Source organism: Oncorhynchus kisutch, linkage group LG27, assembly GCF_002021735.2.
Source record: "Oncorhynchus kisutch isolate 150728-3 linkage group LG27, Okis_V2, whole genome shotgun sequence".
Lineage (NCBI taxonomy): Eukaryota > Metazoa > Chordata > Actinopteri > Salmoniformes > Salmonidae > Oncorhynchus > Oncorhynchus kisutch.
The window spans coordinates 24,118,581-24,144,382 of NC_034200.2; the positions used below are offsets into that span (position 1 = coordinate 24,118,581).

A 25,802-nucleotide genomic window follows, 5' to 3' on the forward strand; every position below is an offset into this window, starting at 1 on the left:
TGACGTGGGCTTTTCCCAGCCAGGGCATTCACTGAGGGAATCTGCGGGGGTGCAGCTGCTGGCTGGAGGGGTGCTGGGCTGGGGGGTCAGTGGGAATAGGGAAGGGGTCATTGGGCTGGTTGTATTGTGACAGCAGCTGATTGGTAGAGGAATGAGGACGGACATGGGTTGCCTCCCAAATGGCACACTATCCCCTATATAGTGCACTACTTTTGACCAGAGCCCTGGTCAAAAGTATTCAGTATATAAAGGAATAGGGTGCCATTTGAGACACCGGCCCTGTAACTGTGGGAGTTAGTCATTCTCATGACCCTCTTAATGTTCTGTCCTGCCCTAAAAATGGGGGAGAGAGGGTTATTTATATGTTAATCTATAGTTTGCTTTGACAAAAGTGCCCCCAATGCTAGGTTTCAGGCCAATGCTGGGATTCTATGGGCATTCAACAATCATTTTGATTGACATGTAAAGCAAACAACAACAAAAAAGAGGAGGAAACTTTGAGCTTAATGGAAAGCCTTCCTTCTTAGATATTGTCCATTATTTCACTTTGTTTACAAAGTATGGTGTTGCGAGAGATAAACGTAATAGAGATTTATATAATATAAGTATGTGGAGACCCCTTCAAATTAGTGGATTCGGCTATAATTTTTTTCCATTGCTGACACGTGTATAATATCGAGCACACAGCCATGCCATCGGCATAGAAATACATTGGCTGTAGAATGGCCTGTAATGAAGAGCTCAGTGACTTTCAATGTGACACTGTCATAGGATAACACCTTTCCAACAAGTCAGTTCGTCAAATTTCTGCCCTGCTAGATGTTTCAGTAACCTTTTTAAGTGCTGTTATTGTGAAGTGGAAATGTATAGGAGCAACAACAGCTCAGCCGTGACATGGTAGGCCACACAACGGGACCGCCGAGTGCTGAAGCACGTAGCACGTAAAAATCAGTCCTCAGTTGCAGCACTCACTACTGAGTTCCAAACTGCCTCTGGAAGCAACTTCAGCACAACAATTGTTCGTCGGGAGCTTCATGAAATGGGTTTCCATGGCCGAGCAGCCGCACACAAGCCTAAGATCACCATGTGCAATGCCAAGCATCGGCTGGAGTGGTGTGAACCTCGCTGCCATTGGACTGAAGCAGTGGAAATGCATTCTCTGGAGTGATGAATCACGCTTCACCATCTGGCAGTTTGATGGTTGAATCTGGGTTTGGCGGATGCCAGGAGAACGCCAGCTATAAAGTTTTGTGGAGGAGGAATAATGGTCTGGGTGGTTTTTCATGGTTCGGGCTAGGCCCCTTAGTTTCAGTGAAGGGACATCTTAACTATACAACATACATTCCAGACGATTCTGTGCTTCCAACTTTGTGGCAGCAGTTTGGGTAAGGACCTTTCCTGTTTCAACATGACAATGCCCCTGTAAACAAAGCAAGGTCCGTACAGTAGTGGTTTGTCAAGATCAGTGTGGAAGAACTTGACTGGCCTGCACAGTCCTTAACTGACCTTAACCCCATTGAACACATTTAAGTTGAATTGGAATGCTGACTGCAAGCCAGGCCTAAATGTCCACCATCAGTGTCCGACCTCACTAATGCTCTTCTGGCTAAATGGAAGCAAGTCCCCACAGTAATGTTCCAACATCTAGTTGAAAGCCTTCTCAGAAGAGTGGAGGCTGTTATAGCAGCATAGGGGGGACCAACTCCATGTTGATGCCCATGAGTTTGGAATGAGATGTTCGACAAGTGGGTACCTTTGGTCGTGTAGTATACGGTGCATTTGGAATGTATTCAAACCCCTTAAAGAAAAGGCCGTATCTCACAGACACTGACAGAGGAACTCTGCCTAGAAGGCCAGCATCCCAGAGTCGCCTCTTCACTGTTGAGTTTGAGACTGGTGTTTTGCGGGTACTATTTCATGAAACTGCCAGTTGAGAACTTGAAGCGTCTATCTCAAACTAGACACTAATGTACTTGTCCTCTTGCTCAGTTGTGCACTGGGGCCTCCCACTCTTTCTATTCTGGTTAGAGCCAGTTTGCACTGCTCTGTGAAGGGAGAGGTACACAGCGTTGTACCAGATCTTTTTAGTTTCTTGGCAATTTGTTGCATGGATTAGACTTCATTTCTCAGAACGAGAATAGACTGATGAGTTTCAGAAGAAAGTGCTTTGTTTCTGGCCATTTTGAGCCTGTATTCGAACCCACAAATGCTGACACTCCAGATACTCAACTGGTCTAAAGAAGGCCAGTTTTATTGTTGCTTTAATCACAGTTTTCAGATGTGCTAACATAAATGCAAAATTGTTTTCTAATGATCAATTAGCCTTTTAAAATGATAAACTTGGATTAGCTAACACAACACAGGAACACTCCTGGAACACAGGAGTGATGGTTGCTGATAATGGGCCTCTGTTCACCTATGTAGATATTCCATTAAAATAATTCAGTTTCCAGCTACAGTAGTCATTTACAACATTAACAATGTCTCCACTGCGTTTCTGATCAATTTGATGTTATTTTAATGGACCAAAAAAATGCTTTTCTTTCAAAAACAAGGACATTTCTAAGTGACCCCAAACGTTTGAACGGTAGTGTATGTAGTGAACAAAAGTTGCTGGATATTTGCGGGTACTGGAAGACTCTGTCATGCACCTCGATCCAGAGCATCCTCAATGGCTTACATGTCAGGTGAATATTCAGGCCATGGACGAACTGGGACATTTTCATCTTCCAAGAATTGTGTACAGATTCTTGCGACATGGGGCTGTGCATTATCATGCTGAAACAACATGAGGTGATGGCGGCAGATCAATGGCATAACAATGGGCCTCTTGACGCTGTATCTCTGTGCATTCAAATTGCCATGATAAAATGCTATTTTTGTTGTCTACAGCTTATGCCTGCCCGTACCATTACCATTACCAGCATCATGGGGCCCTCTGTTCACAACATTGACATCAGAAACCAGCTTGCCCACACAAAACAATAAAAAAGGTTTGTGGTTGTGTGGCCGGTTGATTGTACTGCCAAATTCTCTAAAACGATGTTGGAGACTGCTTATGGTATGGAAATGTTCCCTACAACTTTAGACATCTGTGGCATTGTGTTGTGACAAAATTACACATTTTAGAGTGGCTTTTAATGTCCCCAGCACAAGGTGCACCTGTGTAAAGATCATGCTGTTTAATCTGCTTCTTGACATGCCACACCTGTCAGGTGGATGGTTTATCTTAGCAAAGGAGAAACGCTAACTGACAGGGATATTAACACATTTGTGTACAAAATTGGAGAGAAGGAAGTTTTTTGTATGTATGTAATATTTCCGGGGTCATTTTTTTTTCAGCTCATGAAACATGGGACCAACAATTTACTTGTTTTTTTATATTTTGGTTCAATGTGTGTATATGTAATATATACAGTTCCTTCGGAAAGTATTCAGACCCCTTGACTTTTTCCACATTTTATGTTACAGCCTTATTCTAAAATTTATTAAATTGTTTTTTTACCTCATCAATCTACACACAAAACCCCACAATGACAGCGCAAAAACAGCTTTTTAGAAATGTTTGCTAACTGAAATATTAAATTGTATTTAAGTATTACAGCATTGATTATTCTTGGGTATGACGCTTGGCACACCTGTATTTGGGGAGTTTCTCCCATTCTTCTCTGCAGATCTTCTTAAGCTCTGTCAGGTTGAATGGGGAGCGTTGCTGCACAGATATTTTCAGGTCTCTGCAGAGATGCAGGTTCAAGTCCAGTTCCTGGCTGGGCCACTCAAGGACATCCAGAGACTTGTCCCGAAACCACTCCTGCGTTGTCTTGGCTGTGTGCTTCGGGTCGTTGTCTTGTTGGATGGTGAACCTTCGCCCCAGTCTGACGTCCTGAGCGCTCTGGAGCAGGTTTTCATTAAGGATCTCTCTGTACGTTGCTCCGTTCATCTTTCCGTCTAGCGAATCTACCATAAAGGCCAGATTGGTGGAGTGCTGCAGAGATGGTTGTCCTTCTGGAAGATCTCCTCAGAGGAACTCTAGAGCTCTGTCAGATTGACCATCAGGTTCTTTGTCACCTCCCTGACCAAGGCCCTTCTCCCCCGATTGCTCAGTTTAGCCATTTTAAGAATGATGGAGGCAACCTTCAATGCCCCAGAAATGTTTTGGTACCCTTCCCCAGATCTGTGCCTCGACACAACCCTGTCTCGTCTCGGAGCTCTACGGACAATTCCTTGGACCTCATGGCTTGGTTTTTGCTCTGGCATGCACTGTCAACTGTGGGACCTTATATAGACAGGTGTGTGCCTTTCCAAATCATGTCAAAACAATTGAATTTACCACAGGTGGACTTCAATCAATTTGTAGAAACACCTCAAGGATGATCAATGGAAACAGGATGCACCTGATCTCAATTTCGACTGTCTAATTTATCAGACACTTTTCATATCTTTTTAGATTCCTAGGGACATAGCCTATTTTGTTGTTTAGTTTTTAACAAGAGACTTAATAGGGGTCACATACATTCACACCCTGAAATACTTTCCCACCATGTTATTCTATTATGCCAACATTGGTAGTGTTTAATGACTAGATTTTGTGACACATGATACTGAATTGCATTGTTAGAGAAAAGTCAGTAACATTGCTGGTACTTCCCTGTGTTAACATCAAATAATTTACAGGTTTTTAAACACTGCATGGGAAGCATTCTCACCTTTTTTGTTGTTTGTGTATATAAGAGTATTTGAATTAAAGCGTTTCCACTTTTTTTAAATATATATTTTATTTATTTTTGTTACTCCACCTATGACCTTATAGTTACGAGGTTAATAAAGTCAGCATAAACCTTAGGTTGTTGCGTCACGAAGATTACTGATATTTAAAGCATTAAACACAGAGAATCTCACTGCCGATAGACTGCCGATAGGTTCTTAATCACAGTGGGAGGCTGTTCCTTCTCTTGCTAAAATGAAATCGGTAGCTACTGCGTGCCAAGCCGGTAGCAACGAACCTACCATTTCTACTTGTAGAATCGCAATGCTCAGCAGTGGCCAACAACTTGAATTTGAGCCAATCCGAGGTCATGAACCCCCAGGTGGGGGAGCCAACAGAAGTGACAACAGAAAGGGATAAATAGGGCATTTCTCCGTACATCCACGGATGAGCCACAATAAATGAGCTAGTTTTCATGAAACAGCTGCCTGTATTTTCTTCCGAGTTAGTGCAGTGTCCTTAGCTGGCTATCTGGCTACAGTATGTTGTGCTAGCTAACTATATGGTAACATTATCTAGCTAAACATTTAGCTATGGGCTGGCACTTGCAGTATGGGATTATGTAAAGTGAATAAAAATAAAACATCCTCGTCATCTTGCTCGATAGTTATCTAGCTGTGGCCATCTGGCTAGTATCACCAAGGACTTTCTACAAAATAGCAACATTAGCACAGCTAGCTAGCTAATCTTGGAATAAACAACACACACGGACATGTATTGCCAAGCAACGCTACTGGCACCTTCTGGTTTGGAGTATTTTAACAGGGCTGAGTGGCTGACGACTTCAAGGTCTTTGCTGTGTGATCACAAAATAGATGGACTGCCGACACTGTTCAGGGGTGCCTAAGGTACTGTCGGTAGGCAAGCATTTGACAATCCTACCGGTATGTCAAAGCTTTTAAGGCTAGTGTGTGTGTGTGTGTGAGTTTACAGAAAATGACTTTTCCAGCTTTTCATGCTGGAATGGAGGCATTTTGACGTGACATTTCGGCAGAGTAATACATTTGTTGACAAGTTTATATCCATTCAATCTACAAAGAACTTGTGATGTGATCCCATCAACTCTCCTGACTGAGAACTTTCAAAATGTGTGTTATCTACCGTGAATAATCTTCTGATCATATGCCGCACACCCCCTTTTTACTGGGGCGACGGAGGGGGCAGAGGGTTTGCTCTGGCAGGGAAGTTCCACACGTCTTGAGAACGGTATGTGGGCTCTCAGATGGAAGGGCTGCTATTGTTGTGCTAATTTCAAAAGACTTATAGAGAACAGAAAGGCTGTGTGGGGTTGACTGGCTTGGGCTCAGGCTTTTCTGCATTCCTGCATGTCTTGAAGGGAGACGGACTAACAGCCAAGGACGAGATAGTAGCCTAAGCGAGCACCAGGATCTTGTGAAATTGCCTGATATATTTTCTGCAGAATGGATTGTAAAACTATGGATTGTAAAACTATTTCTGGATTGTAAACAATGGAATTCATATGGGGTAGGTTCAAGTTGTTTTAATTTTTTACTTAGAATACAAAAAGAGCAATCGCGTAAGGACTCTCGCAGCACTACTCGGGAGGACCCTGTCCAACTTTTCCATGCGCAACTAGTTACTTTTGGCCACTCAACAACACCTACATTCATTTGTTTTGGATGTTCAATCAATTTGTCTAGTGTTCGGTCAGAAACGCTTAGGCTACGCCCCTGTTGGTATCTATACTTTGTAAGATGCAATGTGACATCTGGCTACGATGTAGAAACATTGTTGTAACTTTGTAGCGTGTTGACAAACACGTGATATTCTCGTCATGTCATCTGTCAAATTATTTCATTGATCTATTATCCTACACCTAGGTTATTGTTGGTTATCTGGCAACCTTAAAGGCCTAAATGCAGCCATGTTTATATCAATATTAAATCATTTCTGCATAACAATTAAAGGAAAACGCCACCCAAAAACAATATTTTGGTGTTTATTTAATTTGCCCATTTGCCCAATATTCTTGATATGTCACTTTTCAAAATGCCTAAATCTCATCCGTATGATACATTTTGCATCATATGATGCTGCGTTTTGCAGCTTTTGTTGTTGACAATCTCATTATTTCACTTATTTATTTTATTTATTTCTAATCATTATGAATTATATTTGTCAAATAGCAGCCCCATTTGTCAACTCTGTTACAACTCTTTCACTTACATTCTCACCATGGGGGAAAACAATTCTCTGTCATGACATTTCTGTAAATGACTCTGCTCACAGCCAATGTTTATTGTATTTTGTTACCACAGTTGGGCATTTCCACAAGGACGTATTTTCACATTCATAAATCAAATAAAATGTCAATACAGAGAAGTGTCAGTAGGTGCCACAAAGCATTCGTGTGAAAATAGACAGGGCATGGAAACCATTCTTATTATTTTATTTGATTTAACCTTTCATTTAACTAGGCAAGTCAGTTAAGAACTAATTCTTATTTACAATGACAGTTCAGAACGACCAGATTTTCACCTTATCAGCACGGGGTTTCGATCCAGCAACCTTTCAGCCCAACACTCTAACCACTAGGCTACCTGCCGCCCCTAAATTTAACAGTGATTACGGATAAAGCCAAGAGCATTGCTGTGTTACTTGGACATCAGACTGGTTCCATGGGTTGACGGGGATTCCTTGAATAGTTGTTGTGTTACAGACTGTTTGCATTTGGACAATGGATACATCCCATTGGATGCACCCATTCAAGTGGCAGTGTCAATGGTCCCTGAGGATGGCTTCATAGGATAGATACATGTCAGAACATGTTTTTGGGTCATAATAATATTTTCAGAAACTTCCAAATGGTAATTTCTGTGTCTGAATACATTTCCCTCTAGATATAGTGTTTTGAAGAAAAAACGGTGATTCTGTGACACAAAGGCAGTGGCTCACAATAGTGGCACATAGGAGATAAACCACTTATCTTTACCTTAATGGAAGATTTCAGTGTTTTTGTATAAAGCACTTCACACTGTATTAGTACATCTAGGTTTTGGCAAACATTGTGCAGGTGTGTTTGTTCTGGTTTATGATTGGACAGGGAATGAACAGATGGTGTGTTTTTAATGTTCCACACATTCTTCACACTATTGCCATGTGACATCTTACCATTGATAGACGCTCATTCCTACACCACCATGTCACTTGTGTAACAATGCGTGTTTTATGTAGCAAGTGTTGGTATTGTTTAGCTTTTTCCCCGTTGTGACAAGTTTTGATGACCAGCGCATAGTCTTAGTTTGCACTGTATGGATTATGTAAGAAATGCATTTATATGGATGCTGCCCCCTGTAATCCTTTCTTAAGTAACCCTATAGACACCATACTTGGGTACTATAGTACATAGCTAGGTACGTTGTCATCAACTCCACCTGATTTTAAATCTCTGATATACATTTACATTTTTTATTTATTTTTTATCACCCAAAACATTCTACAGTAGACCGTGCTGTTATTATTTCAGGTTTTTCAGCATCATCCAAACAATATCATGAATGAACACAGTCTACCCATAAGTTGTTGCAATGGCATTTTATCAAATGATGTGTCAATTTCTTCCTCGCTGACTGACTGTCGGTCTTGCCACGACAGCCTTTATCTAGCACAGTATGTCAAGGTCACTACTCAGGGCTGTCTACAGAAGCTGACTGCAGACTGTCTGGTGGGGAACCGTGCTGCCTGCAGACATGGTCTCATTCCAAATGGCACCCTATTCCCTATATAGTGTACTATGTTTGACCAGGGCCCATCCAGATGAATGCATTATATAGGTAATAGGGTGCCATTTGAAACACCTTGCCCCCTGCTGCATCCGTTCCTGAAAATCCAGTTAAACAATTGATTCGGTGCAGGCCTTCTTGAAATCAATATCTTGTTAAAAGATAAGTGCAGGGTTAAAATGCATTGCCTGCCAAGCGGGGAAATTAGGCCCACGCTGTAATTAGAAGTGATGCTTATTTGGAGATTTCTATCAGAACACCGTTTATACCAGGTAGCCGCGAGCCTAATCATCTGGACTGGTGTTCAAAAAGCTTCTCAGAGTAGGATTGTGGAGTTGGGATTCCCCCGTCCCCGTCCTTTCATTAGACTATAACCTAAAAGGCAAAAATGATTTCTAGATTGTCCTTGTTTGCATGTAGAATAGCTGGTATGGTAGGCTAGTTGTATGCTGTTTTTACTTCAGCGTGCTCCATCATCTCCAAACGTGATGGGGTAAGAAATCACAATGTAGCGTACGCCTCCATGCTATCGAACATATGGTTTCAATAGATCAAAATATATTTGATGCAACTAAAGGATAAAGATTCAAATGTCTTGAAAACATCATTCTTGTTTGCTACTCCTTTGGTCACTCACCACTTCATTGTGCTTGCGATATCTGAAGTATGGATGGTGATCATCAATAATTCATCTTTCTCAAGCACTTTGGGCTATTATTGAACTTAGCCCAGCCCCAAGTTTTTACTTACCTTGCAACGCCCACACCATTAATGCTACTGCATGATAAGGACTATGGAAATTATATTCCCTGTGGAAAATTCTGCAGTTTAAGTAACTTTCAGTGTTGGGTAACTTGGGTCACATGCTGCACAATGCACATAGTCAACAATTTAGGATGTCACTAGCTGAGTTATGCAGCTGAATATGTACTAAAGCTCTGAGGTAGAGGACGAGGCACTGCTGCACTGTTCAAATACTGTCACCGGGGATTGCTGATCCACAAATCTGTGTTGTGCTCGTTGTTGTTTTTCATAGTTGAGTCTCCCAACCACTGCAGATTTCTTACCACCGAGTGATTGGACTAATACGAGATTGTTCAAATGACAGCTTTTTAGCAAGGGTCTGGAGTTGTATCTGTGTGGAATGCTGCATAGTAACTTTATAGATGGACATGAACTCAGTCTTCTTTTTGCTGTGCATAAGGAGAAGTCTGGCGCTTGCATTTAAATAGTGGACATTTCAAATTTTCTGATTCTATTTTCAGACAGTGGTGATTCACTGTAGCTTGTGGCAAACATTAAACTAGAGAACACATGGAGCCACTTGCAAATGTTAACTGTAAATGGTCAACAAATTGAAAGGGTGGCCTCTAAGTATCTTTTGTATCTGGATAGATGAAAAGCTGAGTTTCAAACAGCACATTAATTTTTTTTCCTAAATTTTAATTTGGGTTTTTATTTCAGGAATAAAACATGTTTCTCTACATCAGCCAGGAAAGACCTTGTCCAAGGGACAGTTATTTATTTTGATCTGTGCTGTATTATGGTGATATTGTTTACATGCAAACCTCCTATAATTCTTCCTCATCTTGGAACGAGTGGCAAAATACTTTTAAACTAGAGGAGAGCATATCGCTTTTTCAGTTTCAAGCTCTCATAGAGGATCATCTTGTCGACCATTGTGACTGTTTTTAGTGTATTGTATTGTGCTATTGTGTTGTGTACACACTGACTACTTCCTCTGACCTCTTGCCGGGTCCCCCTCTCAAAATCTGCTTCTAACCTCAAGGGCCATCTCCTGCTTAAATTATACTTGAGGGTTAATGGATTTTTGGTTTGGGAACTAAATGAACACCCGAACACCTTATCTACAGTATAATTCTCCTAAATAGCATCTTGCAAGCTTCCGATACCCATCCCCCCTATGGGTTTCCAATCGCTCGCTCTCGCGCTCTGTCTCTCTCTCTCTCTCTCTGTCCCTCTAGGTCTCTCTCTCTTCCTCTCTCTCGCTCTCTTTTCTCTTCCTCTCTTTCATACATGATGAGAAAGCCCCCAGAGTTGTGTCCTACATCAGTCGAGTAAGGCAGCAAGTTATTTTGTAATTAGCCTTAAAGCGTGGCTCTAAATTTGTCCTGTGCGTCCTGTGGTTCCAGCAGTGTGTGAGGTGGGCTGCATTTCAGCTGCAGTAGCTTCACCGGCAGATGCTACGGTACAGAAAGAGCAAAAAAGAGAAGGAGAGGAGAGAGAAAGACTGAAGAGGGAAGTACTTGCAGTTCTGTTTTATTCTGCTAAGAGGAACTATAGAGTGCAGTTACAGAAATTGATTGAATAAATGCGGTAAAATCTCTTCCGCTGCAGGCATGCCAAAAAGGAGAGAGAGAATAATGAAGTGAAGGTTAAGAATTGCTGCCGAGAGGAGAGAGTGAGAGGGAGAAAGATAGATAGCGGAGTGGGACGAGAGACTGGAGGAGACCAGGGGAAGCATGGAGTGTTAGTTCAGGGAGAAATAGGTGGGATTCCAGACTGCAGGAACAAAACTAATTATTTCAAAAGACAGAGTGATTATCAATGGGATGGCTTCGCAGCACTGCAGAAGATGGACAGTTAAAGGGAAATGACTTTGCCTCATTGGCTGATGGTGATGGTCGGTGTTTAGCCAATCGGGTGCTGACCCTGTCCATCTCCTCCTCAGATGATGGGGAACAGCTGTGACCGAGGTACTGATTCACTCTCCTGCCTTTTTTCTTCTCTAATTAGGGTCTATTGTTTAAAATTAAGTTGATTATTCATGCTTAATTCTCATGTGCGCAGTGCAGAGCACCATCATTAAAAAGCCATTATGTTAGATTGTGAAGTTTCTCTGTGCGGACTGCTGCTTGCACATCGTCTTTTCATTAGGGTCTGTACTGTATACATGTCAGGCTCCATGTGATGCGTTTGGTAGCATGTCTTTCACAAACACTGAACGTAATATTTGCCTATCTTCTTTGATCATATTTACTTTGTGCTGTTCGTCAGTGTCCATAGTTGATATTATACAGGATGTGCATGACGTTTGATGGGTGTCTCTCTCTCCCTTCAAGCCACCCCCAGCCAGAGAGCTCAGTCCTTCTGAATTATGATGCACGCAGATTTTAAGACGGACCGGGCTGCAGACAGGGGGGCCAAGAGGACAGTGTCTGAGAGAGAACTTGATATAGCACTTTGAAAAGTAGCCTTTTTAATAATGCTGACTGCTGCATACTGTCTCACTTGTGCCAAAGTTTAATATGAAGGATAGATTACGGTGAGGCCTAGCTTTAGGGACAACCTGATCGAAACGTGGGATCTGACACGTGTTGCTCTAGTCTGGAGGTTATCTCCCATTATCTGGTCTGCTAAAACTTGTTATTTTACTTCAGATGGTTGTGGCTTGTTCTTTCACAGAGCATTCCTGTTGCACGGGGTCAATCTGCTCAAAAATGGAACTAAACTTCGCTTCCAATCAATCGTTCTCTGGATATCAGCCAGGGATCTCAATGTGATGGATGGTTTGAGACTTCTGTATTTGGAAGATGTGGCTTGCTTTCTTGCTCTGTGCAACATTGGTAAGGCATTGACAGGCATTTGTCTTGTATGCAGCTGCAGTAAAATCTGCACTGGCTGTGGAAGTCAAGGGTTGTGTCCCAAATGACATCCTATTCCCTCAAAAGTAGTGCACTACATATGATGCCATTTTGAACGTAACCAGAGACTCGGGTATGAGAAATTAGAGGGTCTTTGTCAGTTGAGGGACTGCTCCAGCCTCCTGCCTCTAACCTCACCTGCCTAGGCACTGCTCTAGGAGGCTTGGCTGAGCTGACACTCCGGTGCCCAGGCTTACTGGGGCCTAGCAGCTGGAGTCCCATGTTGATGGCCCTGCCCTGCCTCTGTAAACTGAGACCACCGGAGGGAAAAATAAATGTGGGTTGAATCCATCCTCATCCTTGACACAGATGGCCATAACCTTACCGTACAGAGAGACTGCATAGTTTGTCAGGACGGACCAGAAATAACTGTCTTCTACAGAGAAACAGATTAATTTTGTCCTGTTGTTTATTCCATCCTGCCTGTTCAATGGGGATTACAGTGAAGCGCAATCAGTGACCTTATAGCTGAAACCTCATTGTTAATGATTTACAAACCCCTCTGAATAGCATTCTGAGATGGATTTTTGTTGTTCTATTAATCATTTACATGAGTTCGTGGCATTCATTCAATGCCATAGCTTGTCTCTTGGGGGACCCCAACACAGACTCTTGGTGGCCTGAGGTAATTGCTTGATACAGCCCACCTCTGTCTCTGTCTGTGTGCTCTAGATGTCCTTGTGTACACCCATCACTCTGGCTCCCTCTCCCAAATGTTGCAGCATCTGTGTTCATAGAACTCAACCTCCACCAGTCCAGGTTTCAAGGCAGCTAGCTGTCTTTACTAATGTTTCTCGTGCTGGGGACTGGTCTAGGTTTAGTGCTGCTGCCCCCGGACAACACATGCCCCTGGAGGTAGCTGTTCCATCACTCCCCTTCCCTCCTGTATCTCATCAATCTCCCCATCTCATATTCCGACCTGTACTTGTTAATATAACTGTTTCAAAAATAAAATAATAATAATACTGTATGTCTCTCTCCCCTGCTCTCTCTCTCTGTTGTCCACAGAAGTGTCTGCTGAGAGGTCCCCCAGAAGGCGGAGTATCTCAGGCCTGGGGAGTTCAGAGAAGAACATATCCCTGGACGTACCCAACACATCCCCTTTCAAAGTACCGGTGAGTTCTGTTATGATTCGAAAATGTGTTTATTATCCAAAGTACACCGATGTCCAACAGAAACTTGTCTTTTGCTTTATTCCAACCTCTCCAAAAACAACTCGCACACACTAGACATTTGAAGTGTCTTTGTACAGTAATTGTTATGTTTGAAGCAATTAGCACACCATTCATGATTTGCTGTTGAAGTGGTTTCAATCCATACTTTATATTCCTTTGATATCTCCTATTGTTTGAAGCACATGGACAGACAGCAGAGCCAAGCCTGTAGTTGGTTAGGCGTTATCTCCGTTGTTAAAACTCCCCAGAGCTCCAGTGATGGCCATGGGCTTTCAGCTGCTCAGTCAGTGTGTAAAACTCTCTGTCTTCCTATCCCATCCTAATGGACACTCCCAAATGGCACCCTATTCCGAATATACTGCACTGTTTCTATGGGCCCTGGTCAACAGTAGTGCACTATGTAGGGTATAGGGTGCCATTTGCCATCAACCTTGTTGTACCACCATGTCTCATACTATCATACATCTACATTCTGATTCATGTCATTCTGGTCTCCTCCTCAAAGTGAAGCAGTACTTGTCATTATTGTGTTGGGCTAAGGAGGAGGGTTCATCCATAGGATTACCAAAAGAACTACAGTGGGGCAAAAAAGTATTTAGTCAGCCACCAATTGTGCAAGTTCTCCCACTTAAAAAGATGACAGAGGCCTGTAATTTTCATCATAGGTACACTTCAACTATGACAGACAAAATGAGTTTTTTTTTCTCCAGAAAATCACATTGTAAGATTTTTTAGGAATTTATTTGCAAATTATGGTGGAAAATAAGTATTTGGTCAATAACAAAAGTTTCTCAATACTTTGTTATATACCCTTTGTTGGCAATGACAGAGGTCAAATGTTTTCTGTAAGTCTTCACAAGGTTTTCACACACTGTTGCTGGTATTTTGGCCCATTCCTCTATGCAGATCTCCTCTAGAGCAGTGATGCTTTGGGGCTGTTGCTGGGCAACACGGACTTTCAACTCCCTCCAAAGATTTTCTATGGGGTTGAGATCTGGAGACTGGCTAGGCCACTCCAGGACCTTGAAATGCTTCTTACGAAGCCACTCCTTCGTTGCCCGGGCGGTGTGTTTTGGATCATTGTCATGCTGAAAAACCCAGCCACGTTTAATCTTCAATGCCCTTGCTGATGGAAGGAGGTTTTCACTCAAAATCTCACGATACATGGCCCCATTCATTCTTTCCTTTACACGGATCAGTCGTCCTGGTCCCTTTGCAGAAAAACAGCCCCAAAGCATGATGTTTCCACCCCCATGCTTCACAGTAGGTATGGTGTTCTTTGGTAGGTATGTATGGTGTTCAGCATTCTTTGTCCTCCAAACACGACGAGTTGAGTTTTTACCAAAAAGTTATATTTTGGTTTCATCTGACCATATGACATCCTCCCAATCTTCTTCTGGATCATCCAAATGCTCTCTAGCAGGGGGACACGTCTGGCACTGCAGGATTTGAGTCCCTGGTGGCGTAGTGTTACTGATGGTAGGCTTTGTTACTTTGGTCCCAGCTCTCTGCAGGTCATTCACTAGGTCCCCCCGTGTGGTTCTGGGATTTTTGCTCACCGTTCTTGTGATCATTTTGACCCCACGGGGTGAGAAACTTTAGTTATTGACCAAATACTTATTTTCCACCATAATTTGCAAATAAATTCATTAAAAATCCTACAATGTGATTTTCTGGATTTTTAAAATCTCATTTTGTCTGTCATAGTTTAAGTGTACCTATGATGAAAATTACAGGCCTCTCTCATCTTTTTAAGTGGGAGAACTTGCACAATTGGTGGCTGACTAAATGCTTTTTTTGCCCCACTGTATAGACAAGTCATTTTTATGATCTCTATGGGTGTATCTAGACTAGTCTTGCCACAGATTCTCTGAGAATACATCAGCATTCCTCTAATTTTCAGAGGTAGACTAGAAGTCTATAACCATCTCAATCATATTTTTGTTTAGTAAATATGTAAGAGTGTTACGATGCAGTACGTTACGATGCAGTACGTTACGATGCAGTACGTTACGATGCGGTACGTTACGATGCGGTACGTTACGATGCGGTATGTAGATCTTTAGAAAACTTCTGCTTGCTAATCCGAGACGACGTGGGAGTGTGCCTCTAAGGACTGTGGAAACGCAGACGCACACTTCTGATGATATTTATAACCAGAAGAATTAGGCCATGGCATGCATCATTGAAACTCGTACCTTTTGGCATGTTTATAAGACTTCTTGTTACGGGTTTAGAACATTTTGTTATAGATAGATGAAGGAAAACTTTGTCATGTTGATAGTTTCAGATTCACCAAAGGGTCTCGTGGGTAGCATCATCAGATAGGGGACTCATGTTTGTCTCTTTGTTTGTCAGTTTCTAGACTAGCTATTTTACCTGCACACTGATATGGGAATGTCAGAGAGGTTCAGGTTGTGTCTCAGAGTGGAGAGTGCAGATGAAATCAGGTCCATGTAATCTTATTCATGATGATCTGAAAGGCAACACAGATCCTAGATCAGCACTCGTACGATGAGACGCTTTATGAATACAGGCACTTCCAGCCCTCAATACGAAGTAGCCTAGCATCTGTCTACTTGATGGAAACTAACATCCTCCAACCTCATGCTGTTTGTGGACCAAGTCAAAGTGAAGGCTGCTGTCCGGTTGTGCTGACACGACAGGCTTTATAAATGCAGGCACCCGGGGGAGCAGAGGGGAGAGGGTTGTTCTGCTGTTGTCTCTGACTGAAAATGAGCTGTTTAAGACACCTCCTCCACACTGCCAAGGTGAATGAGAATGTCGAAAAGCTGACAAAGACTTCCTGTGCTTGTCCTCTCTGTGGACGTACAACGATCCCTTGTTACCACTCTCCCCTTTCTTTCTCCCCTTCTCTTTCTCCCCCTTTTTCTCCTTCCGTCTCTTTGTCTCTCTCTCGCGCCCTCTGCCTCTTTCTGTCTCTTTCTGTTTTTGTCTCTCTCTCGCTCGCTCTTTCGCTCTCTCGCTCTCTTCTCATCAAATCATGTACTGTATGTCATCGTCAGTCATTTTACACAGCGTTTCAACACCTAATATAGTGGAGTGCACTTCATAGTGTTTATTGCCGCTTTGCTAATAAGTAACATGGCTTCCCTGTGCAGACTTGGCAGTACTCTACTCTCTCACCGTCATAGAGGTCACAATATGCACTCAGTGTTGCATTACCATATCCTATATCAACATACAGGGTAAGCATTATACAGTAGTTGGAGTACAATAGATTTTCTTTTCCAAGATATACAATATCTGACTGACTAATTCCTTCTGCTGTCAAGGTCACACAATGGCCAAATTAGTGACACGTTTCCACTGCCCCTGACATCCTGCTGATCTCTTCATGTATTTTTTTCAACCATTTAGTTAAGTCATAAAATAACCAATTGCGTACTGTATATATCCTGATCATATTTTATTTGTTATCTCAACTGTTACTATAAAACTAGCAGAAAACGCTAAAGGAAGTGATTGGGTGATAGACATTTAACCGCAGTATTAGTCATCTGTCTCCAGCTCTGACTCAAGTCCCCTATTGGTTTCAATGTGTCTACTCTTTCTGACATTGTCATAGTATTCGGTCTGAGTGGGGTTGTTTCACAACCCGCCACACGCTGTTCAGTTTTCCGTGTTTCACCAGAGCATGACAATGCATTACAATGGAATTCATTCCCCAACTTGGTCATTGTGGTCAGCTGGTCATTCACACTAGCTACTAATTCATAAAATGAGCGTATAGAAGTCTAAGACAGGAACAGTGTTGTACACAACGTCATTCTGTTCATATGTAGGCTACACATTACACAACAATTTGTTTGAAATTGACCTGATATAGTATGACCTGTGTGACACATTAGCCACTCATTGCCACAGCACCTCTCCCAATGCAAACACAGACTAGTTGCAACAACTGGTGCCCACAGTAGACACACAGCCAGACATAGTAACATGTGTGTCTCTGAGTGTAGCAGTTCTCCTGAAAGTAATTTCTTCTGTTGTACCCTTAGGGGTTTTTCAGCAAACGACTGAAGGGATCCGTAAAGAGGACGAAGAGTCAGACCAAACTGGACCGCAACACCAGCTTCAGACTGCCCTCCCTGAGACCTCCAGAAAATGACAGGTAAGCTATTCACTCTATCTCCTGCCATATTTCACCTTTCAGTACCATGGAACTGCATCGACAATTCACATTGGTTGTCTTAATTCTGCCTCTCTGGGAGTGGATTTAGGCCTGAGGGACTGCTCCTGCTTCTGATCATCATTTGGTCATTCATTTTCACCACATAAAATATCCTCTTGGTCTTCCTTATGTGGTTCATTGCTGGTGGGTCATGGATGTCCTTTCATGATGATTTTAATAGATATATGATCATGGAGATGTAGAGAGGCGAGCGGGGGTGAGGTGGCTAGTCAAAAGTAATGATAGAGGGAGTGTTTCTCCTGTGGTGTGTGTTGTATTGTGGTGTGTGTTGTATTGTGGTGTGAATCACAAAGTGCAATTGCTACATTCATCTGTAATACCCTGTCTGTTGCGTGGGGTTGGTTACCAAGGTGCTGGTTTATACAGCGTTTGTACAGCCTTTTAAGAAACCCACATCTTACATTATGTTCCCATCCATTGTCAGTCCTGAGTGCTATTCTGAGAAATCTGTCTTTAAATTCCAGGATTATAAGCCTGGGAGATAATGGCATTACTGTAAGCCTGACTGCTTTCTTCCCCACTCACATACAGTCAATATAATAGTAGAATTTGGCATTGTTGTATTCATGCATGGGAGACCCAGACCAAGACAGATGTAATCCTTTGTTTACAGTGTGCTACCCTCCCTTCCTTGTTGGTCTGAATAGTGGATAGCTAATGTTGATATGTTTGGGGTTCTCAACGCTCCAGTGAGTTGGCTGAACAGTATTGGTTTGAGGGGGGGTTTGCCTGCCCCCACCTTCTTCCTTCCTCCTGCGGGGCCCTGCCTGGCAGGCTTCCTCGCTGCTCTGAGGAGGGGAGTCTCTCCCATGCTGGTCTCTCTGCTGCCTGGCGAGGGCCGAGTCACCCCGTGTTCATATGCAGCTCCATGCGCCAGGCATAATATGCAGCGTCAGTACCATTACACAGATACTCACTCACTCACTCACTCTCTGACTTTACTGTGCAGATTGTAGCCTACAGAGTTAGTGATGAACACAGGCTAGTGGCCATAGAGAAGTACTGTATCTATCTTTATGCTAGTGGCTTAGTGGGTAGCTGGTAGGCTACATGCGTGGAGTACTGTCAGCTTTCCCTGGGATGACATGACATCTGTCACTGTGTGTGGCAGTACGCCCATGTGGGTGACGTCTGTCTGACCTGTGAGCCAGCGGAGTAGTGAAAGTGGACTTTAGAGGCTTTAGAGCCAGCAGGACTGGGGGATAATGGTCGGTGTGAGGATGAGCTGCAGCCTCTTTCTGCCATCGTTAACTAATGTCAGTGACTCCCAGTAAGGACCATACTACAGCATCAGCATGGCCGCCATGGCAACCAGCGCCACCTCGTCACTCCTCAGGAGGGCCAGGAATGCCCACCTGCCAAAGTCACTGCGCTTCAGGTAGGGCAGCATGATGGAAATAGAAGTCATTCTAGTTCTGTTGGCAGCATGTCTCCTCCTGGTTAGAGAATGCTGGGCTGAATGACCAGTGCATTGTTTGCTACATTTATAATGATCTGATTGGTAACAATCCTATCTTTTGTTTTTATTTGATGTAGATGGGACATGTCTCCTCCGCTGTAAAATGTGATCTGTTATTTCATACAATTATAGACCGTTTTAGTCCCATCTGAACCGGCTTAATTTTAGAAATGAACTGCAGTTACGGCTTGCAATATCATGCCACGTTGAATTGTATGTGATTCTGCTTGAAAGTACTACTAGTTCAATATCAGATAGCGTTTTGTTAATTCAAGGAGCTGCGGAGTGGTGGTGTGGTCAGCGCTAAGTCCGTTCCTCTCCTTCCTCCCAGCGGACGTATCAGATTTCCATCCTAATGCAGTGGACATAGTGAGAGCTGGCGTTGAGAAAGGCAACCTGATTAGTTTTCAAAAGACTTTGAGGATGACGACAGCAGCTCATTTTAAAAAGATTAGACTCCCTGAGAGAACATACATTTCTTTAGACTTTTTCCACCACAAGTGCTCTGTGATGAATTTCAGTGTGTAGGCTTTCCACTTCTGTGCTGATAAAACACAGATTGTTCTCAACATAATGCGTCTTTCTCGAAACAGTGTTATGAGACGGCTCAAAGCGTACGCCCACAACCTGTACGCCCACAACCTGTACGCCCACAACCTGTACGCCCACAATGTGTTTACGACTTAATGGAAAACTATGACTCACAGGTACAGAGGTAAATAAATACCCAGGTAATGAATCACATCAGTTTCATTGTTGCATACATCTGTGGAATCCTTGCTGGATTGAGAGGGCAGATCTGTTTCCGCCCAAACCCTTAATCTGGGTTTACATAATTCAGTTGGCGAGGCAGAGGCATGTTGCATGTTGAAGGCGGATGCCAAAAGATTACGGGGGCACATATGCACTCTGCAGCAGACTGAAGACACAGGCACGCACAATTGATGGATGTGTGCTAGTGAACAGTGAGGCGGCTACAGACTGAAAGAAAAGGACAGAGGAGTCGGCTTGCTCTCTCCTCTGTTGGCACTCGTATTACTTGTTCCAGTGGTAGGCATCAGAAAATGTTATCCCTTTTATATATGGGGATCTAAAGCAATCATGCTTTGGAAAAATACTGATGTTGCACAGCTGAGACGTAGTGTTCCAAATGGGACCCTATTCCCTACATAGTGCACTACTTTTGACCAGAAACCTATGGGAAAGGAAATAATAGGGTGCCATTGGGAATGCAACCCATAGTAGGTTTTTGGTCATCTTCATGCAAGTACTGTCCTCTAAGGAGATGAGTTGATAAGTAATGAGGAGTGGTATTGTGATGATGCTTGGCTGGTGAGGTAGGTAGGATGTTGTTTTATAGTTGTATGTAGGCCATGATGCTTTAACCCAGACATGGGCCAGATAATTAATAATGACTCTTTGCGAGGCTATTGTGGCCAATAGCAACATGGTGTCAGGATAACAACTTAATTCTCCATATGCCTGAAAATACAAACGTAGAGTCATTGCAACCTCATTGTGACAAATGACCATTCTATAGGTATAATAACACACATCATGTTTCAAGGGCCTCTCAGAAGGACTTTGAATGTCTCTTCTTTTAACTGTTAGATTTGTCTACCTAAGTGGCCCTAAAAGAAGGAGTAAGATTGGCCGCTCTTCTCTGAAAGTTTACCAGACAAAATCTTTTATTTTTTTTATTACAATAATACCTCCAGACTACTTCCTCCTGAAATGTCTCTGTCTTCGATAGCTCGTAAACACAATATTGATTGTCTGGAATCTCTCACTCACACTCGAGGGTGCCCTGTAATTCAGAATAAACCACTTCAACTGCTTTCAATTAATATCTAGTATTAACCACTGCTACTGTCTACTTTTGTTGTCTTCTAAAAAATGAATGATTACCAACAACTGAAAGTGACAACAAATCAGAATCTAATTGCGATGATCTATCTATCCAAGTGATAATGCTTGTACATGTATCCATCCCCTAGGGATGACAGTGAATAAAATGGTCCTTGTCACTAAAGTGAATAAGATTTCTTGATCCCTGATTCTTAGAAGTCATCTGACATGTCAATCATGTAAGCCTACTGTTATTATATTGCTATGTGGCTGTTATATATTATACATTTTGTGTTGTGCATTTTCAATAAGCATGCATTACTTTGCTAGACATTCAGTCAGTGATTATCCTTTGACGAACATTTCCCTTTCCTACCATTTGGCTGTTATGTAAGGATCTATTTTTGTGTTCGAATTAGGGCTGTGATGATACCAGTGTCGCTCTATTTTTTTACATTGCAAAAATGAAAACACGAAGCAGACAAGTCTTTGATCCTTTAAAAACCTGCTGTATGTAAAATATTGTTTGCTATAGCTTGGAGACTAAATAAATGTGACAACATAATGACGTTTGTTTCCAACATTATGGCTGTTTTCCTAAAGAAGTGAAGTCTGTTTTGTTTCCTTGCCACGACACTAATGAGTACTGCAATACTGGTATCTTCCCGGCCCTAGTTATGTATTTTTCAGTTATCATGCGGTGTTGCATTTCGTAGTTGTTGCACTTTGAAGATGAATGATTTTCCAGTTGGAAAGCTAAACGACACCACTTCCATTCTCCTCCCTACCTGTAGAATTGTGCTCTGATGGAAAGCCCAGGTACTTTTTCCCGATGTGTTTGTGAGCACAGCAGCACCTCCCTCCGTCATCCCATGCTGCTGCACTTGAGAGTCAAGTCTCCTTGTAGGGGCTTTCCTATGGAAACAGGCTCAAGGGGCCGACAGATGGGCCAGCCCAGGTCCTCGTTTACCACCTGTGAATCAAAGGAAAGGTAGTTGCAAAGGGAAGAGGGAAAGGCATTGTATCTGCTGGTCCTCTTTCACTTTTTACAGTTTCATGGAAATAGTCTCAACTCCTCATCATTCTATGGTAAAGACAGTAGAACCAAGGATGGTGGGCTTCAACTGAAAAGAGAAGAGAACTGTCCTGAAAGGAAAGGAGTGGAATGAGATCCCGATAGAAAGATGCTCTGGGGATATTCCTTCAACTGGCTGTTCAATAGTTTTTCGTAGGTATTACTGCTTCCTGGAATGTTCTAGTGAGCTATTGCTGGAATAGTGTGGATAAAGCTTGAATTACAGTTTTACAGAAAGACAACAGCTGGTTGTGTTTTTGGATCACATGCGGTATACATTTTCTTAGGGTCCTCCAACCTGCAGCGTGTTGGTTTAAGAGCTTCCGAGTGGCCATTTCTTGTGCCGTGGTAAGTACAACTTGTCAACGGAGGAGTCCAACGTCTTTTGACACATTTAGGGATTTAGCGCCTCAGAGCAGGATTGTCTGCCATGCTGTGAATGCTCTGAATGAAGAAGTCATGTTGTAAACTGTAACCAAATGCCATGTTTTTGTCTTCCAGATCCCGAGGGCTGCCTAAGTTAAAGGAGTCGTGTTCTGACGAGTCCCTGCTAAGTCCGGGAAGTGCAGTAGAAGCCCTGGACCTGGGAATGGAGGAAGATGTTTATGTCAAGCCTCTCCACAGTAGCATTCTGGGACAGGAGTTCTGCTTCGAGGTAACATCTTGTTTATCTACTTTGATAAAACGATTGTAAATATAATATTACTTGTTAATGACTGCGCTTCAATACAAAGAAGCTTCCTGTTGCCAACCTGCCTCAAAGGGCAGCATCCATGTGGATTGGGACAGAGCCATAGACTCCTAGGTGATGTAATGCATTAAAAAGCCTTTAGTTATGCTCATCATGCTTATGTCTCTGTCCTCTTCAGGTGACCTACTCAGGGGGCAGTAAGTGTTTCAGCTGCTCCTCGGCCTCAGAGAGAGACAAATGGATGGAGAACCTGAGGAGGACGGTCCAGCCAAACAAGGTGAGACCACAGACTGTGTCCCAAATGACACCCTTTTCCCTATATAGTACACTACTTTTGACCAGGGTCCATCTGGTTAAAAGTAGTGCACTGTATAGGGTCTACATTTTCTTAATGCTAGAGTGACCTCCTCTTTTTCACTTTGTTTTTTAGTTTAATTTTCTTACCAATGTCAGTTTAGTTGTACTGTGTTATTAAGGATCGATGTTCCCCCTCCCTCATTGGGATTCAATACTCATTCGATGTCTTCCCAGGACAACTGCCGACGAGCAGAGAACGTCCTCCGGATATGGATCATCGAGGCCAAGGACCTGCCTCCAAAGAAGAAGTATTTCTGTGAACTGTGCCTGGATGACATTCTATATGCCCGCACCACCAGCAAGACCCGGTCTGACTGCCTGTTCTGGGGGGAACACTTTGAGTTCTACAGCCTGCCGTCTGTCCGTAGCATCACCGTGCACATCTACAAGGACGTGGACAAGAAGAAGAAGAAAGACAAGAACAACTACGTGGGCCTGGTCAACATCCCCATCGGGGGGGTGACGGGGAGGCAGTTTGTGGAGAAGTGGTACCCTGTCAGCACCCCCACCACCAGCAAGGGCAAAGGAGGAGGGCCGTCAATCCGGATCAAGTCCCGCTTCCAGACCATCTCTATCCTGCCAATGGAGCAGTATAAGGAGTTTGCAGAGTTCATCACTAACAACTACACCATGCTGTGTTCTGTTCTGGAGCCGGTGATCAGTGTGAAGAACAAGGAGGAGATGGCCTGTACCCTTGTTCATATCTTACAGAGCACCGGACGGGCCAAGGTAATTCCTATACATTAGAAACTTCATCTCTGCTCTGAACAGACTACTTCTCCATCATCTCCCACTATGCCTCCTTCCCTATACTGGCTATAACTTCATCAGGGTATCCCATTCAGTTGTATCCATCTATTTGCCTACATTAATATTAGCACCTCTAGGACATTAAGTACCGTACTGCAGTTTTTCCTTCTCTGCAGACATTGCAATCTCAGTCAAAGTTTGCTCTCCTCCTCATCATCCTCCTCCTCCTCCCCAGGACTTCCTGACAGACCTGGTGATGTCAGAGGTGGACCGGTGTGCAGACCACGATGTCCTGATATTCAGAGAGAACACGCTGGCCACCAAGGCCATAGAGGAGTTCCTCAAACTGGTGGGACAGAAGTACCTGCACGACGCACTAGGTGAGAGGGGAGGGTTAATTTATAGAAGAGACCGTAGAAAGTGGAGACCTCCCAAATGTAAACATTACAACTTTGCAGTTCTGAAGACAGCGTCACATTTGGTAGCAAAGAGTGCTGCAACTGCGGTAGACCGGTTTTCAAACTGTTCCATGTTCTTTGTCCATGGCGTATTACTGTTCTTCAACCCAGTCTGTGTTTTCTCCTGGGTACTGTAGGAGAGTTTATCAAAGCACTGTACGAGTCAGATGAGATCTGTGAGGTGGACCCGGGGAAGTGTTCTGCCAGTGAGCTCCCTGAGCACCAGAGCAACCTGAAGATGTGCTGCGAGCTGGCCTTCTGCAAGATCATCAACTCCTACTGGTGAGATCAGCCTCTCAGCAATCTGGCCTTAAAGTCACATATAGCCAAAGGGCCTTGGTTTGCCTCCACTTAGGGAAAGTCAAAAGTTCCAGCTCCTTGTAAATGTGACTAAAGAAGAAAATCTGCAAACATTGATGGCTCCAAATTTTGGGTAATTGCTTAGTCTTGTTGTTCTTAAAGAGATTGTCATATAGTTGGGTGGAACATCTGGCTTGGCTTCAATATGGTGAGGATGTACAGTGCATGCTGCCACCTGGGGGTTATTTTTGGTGGGGTATGTGTCTGTTTGTGATGACTGAGGCTGTTTGTGATCTCAATTCGTCTTATTGGAATTCCTCTCATTCGATCTCCTTGCGTCCTTCTCAACCATATTTGAGGAGAGTGTCCCCTCAGACATTCTTCTCCAATGCATTTTGACAAGGAGGTGAGGGGAGAGGATGAATTGAGAAGGAGCCTGACTGTCTCCTCTGCCTCCCCAGTGTGTTCCCGCGGGAATTGAAGGAGGTGTTTGCAGCATGGAAGCAGCAGTGTCTGTCCCGAGGGAACCAGGACATCAGCAAGCGCCTCATCAGCGCCTCCTTGTTCCTCCGCTTCCTCTGTCCCGCCATCATGTCACCCTCGCTCTTTAACCTCATGCAGGAGTACCCCGATGACCGCACCTCCCGTACCCTCACCCTCATCGCCAAGGTCATTCAGAACCTGGCTAACTTCGCCAAGTAGGTTTACCTGTTTACTGGTAGCATGGCAGAATACATATCACGGCTGTCTTAAATGACACCCTAATTGTTGGTTGTGTGCGCACCCTGGACTAAATTCCTCTGAACTAATTTCATCACTTTTACAAGTTCACAAGATGCCAATCCTAGTTAAGTAGAAAGCACGTTAAACAAATGTTGGTTGTCTGTGTCCCAAGGTTTGGCAACAAAGAGGAGTACATGGCATTTATGAATGACTTCCTGGAGCATGAGTGGGCAGGTATGATGCGTTTCCTCACAGAGATCTCCAACCCAGAGACCATCTCCAACACACCGGGATTTGAAGGTTACATCGACCTTGGACGGGAGCTGTCGGTCCTCCACTCACTTCTGTGGGACGTGGTGTCCCAGTTGGACAAGGTAAGTAAGCCCTTGGAGTGGGCAGCAGTGATACAGTACCAGTCAAAGGTTTGGACACACCTACTCATTCAGGGTTTTTCTTTATTTTGACTATATTCTACATTGTAGAATAGTAGGGAAGACATCAAAACTATGAAATAACCCATATGGAATCATGTAGTAACCAAAAAAAATTTCAACTAATCTAAATATATTTGAGATTC

At 43.3% G+C, this 25,802-nt stretch overlaps 1 protein-coding gene across 9 annotated transcripts in view; it reads left to right on the top strand.

Annotated features, from left to right (window-relative positions):
• Positions 1 to 25,802, top strand: part of rasal2 (RAS protein activator like 2) — a 90,876-nt gene that overhangs the window by 46,959 nt on the left and 18,115 nt on the right. For 6 of the 9 annotated variants that reach the window (XM_031806750.1, XM_020462628.2, XM_020462627.2 and 3 more), the window contains 9 exons: positions 13,182 to 13,288; positions 17,371 to 17,483; positions 22,448 to 22,601; positions 22,816 to 22,914; positions 23,169 to 23,723; positions 23,980 to 24,124; positions 24,340 to 24,484; positions 24,964 to 25,200; positions 25,398 to 25,599. In XM_031806750.1, the coding sequence (XP_031662610.1) occupies positions 13,182 to 13,288; positions 17,371 to 17,483; positions 22,448 to 22,601; positions 22,816 to 22,914; positions 23,169 to 23,723; positions 23,980 to 24,124; positions 24,340 to 24,484; positions 24,964 to 25,200; positions 25,398 to 25,599 (1,757 nt within the window). Of the gene's footprint in view, positions 1 to 6,135; positions 6,251 to 10,567; positions 11,226 to 13,181; positions 13,289 to 17,370; positions 17,484 to 22,447; positions 22,602 to 22,815; positions 22,915 to 23,168; positions 23,724 to 23,979; positions 24,125 to 24,339; positions 24,485 to 24,963; positions 25,201 to 25,397; positions 25,600 to 25,802 lie in introns of those variants that run through there. The other 3 variants (XM_020462630.2, XM_031806751.1, XM_020462629.2) reach the window with 3 other exon arrangements.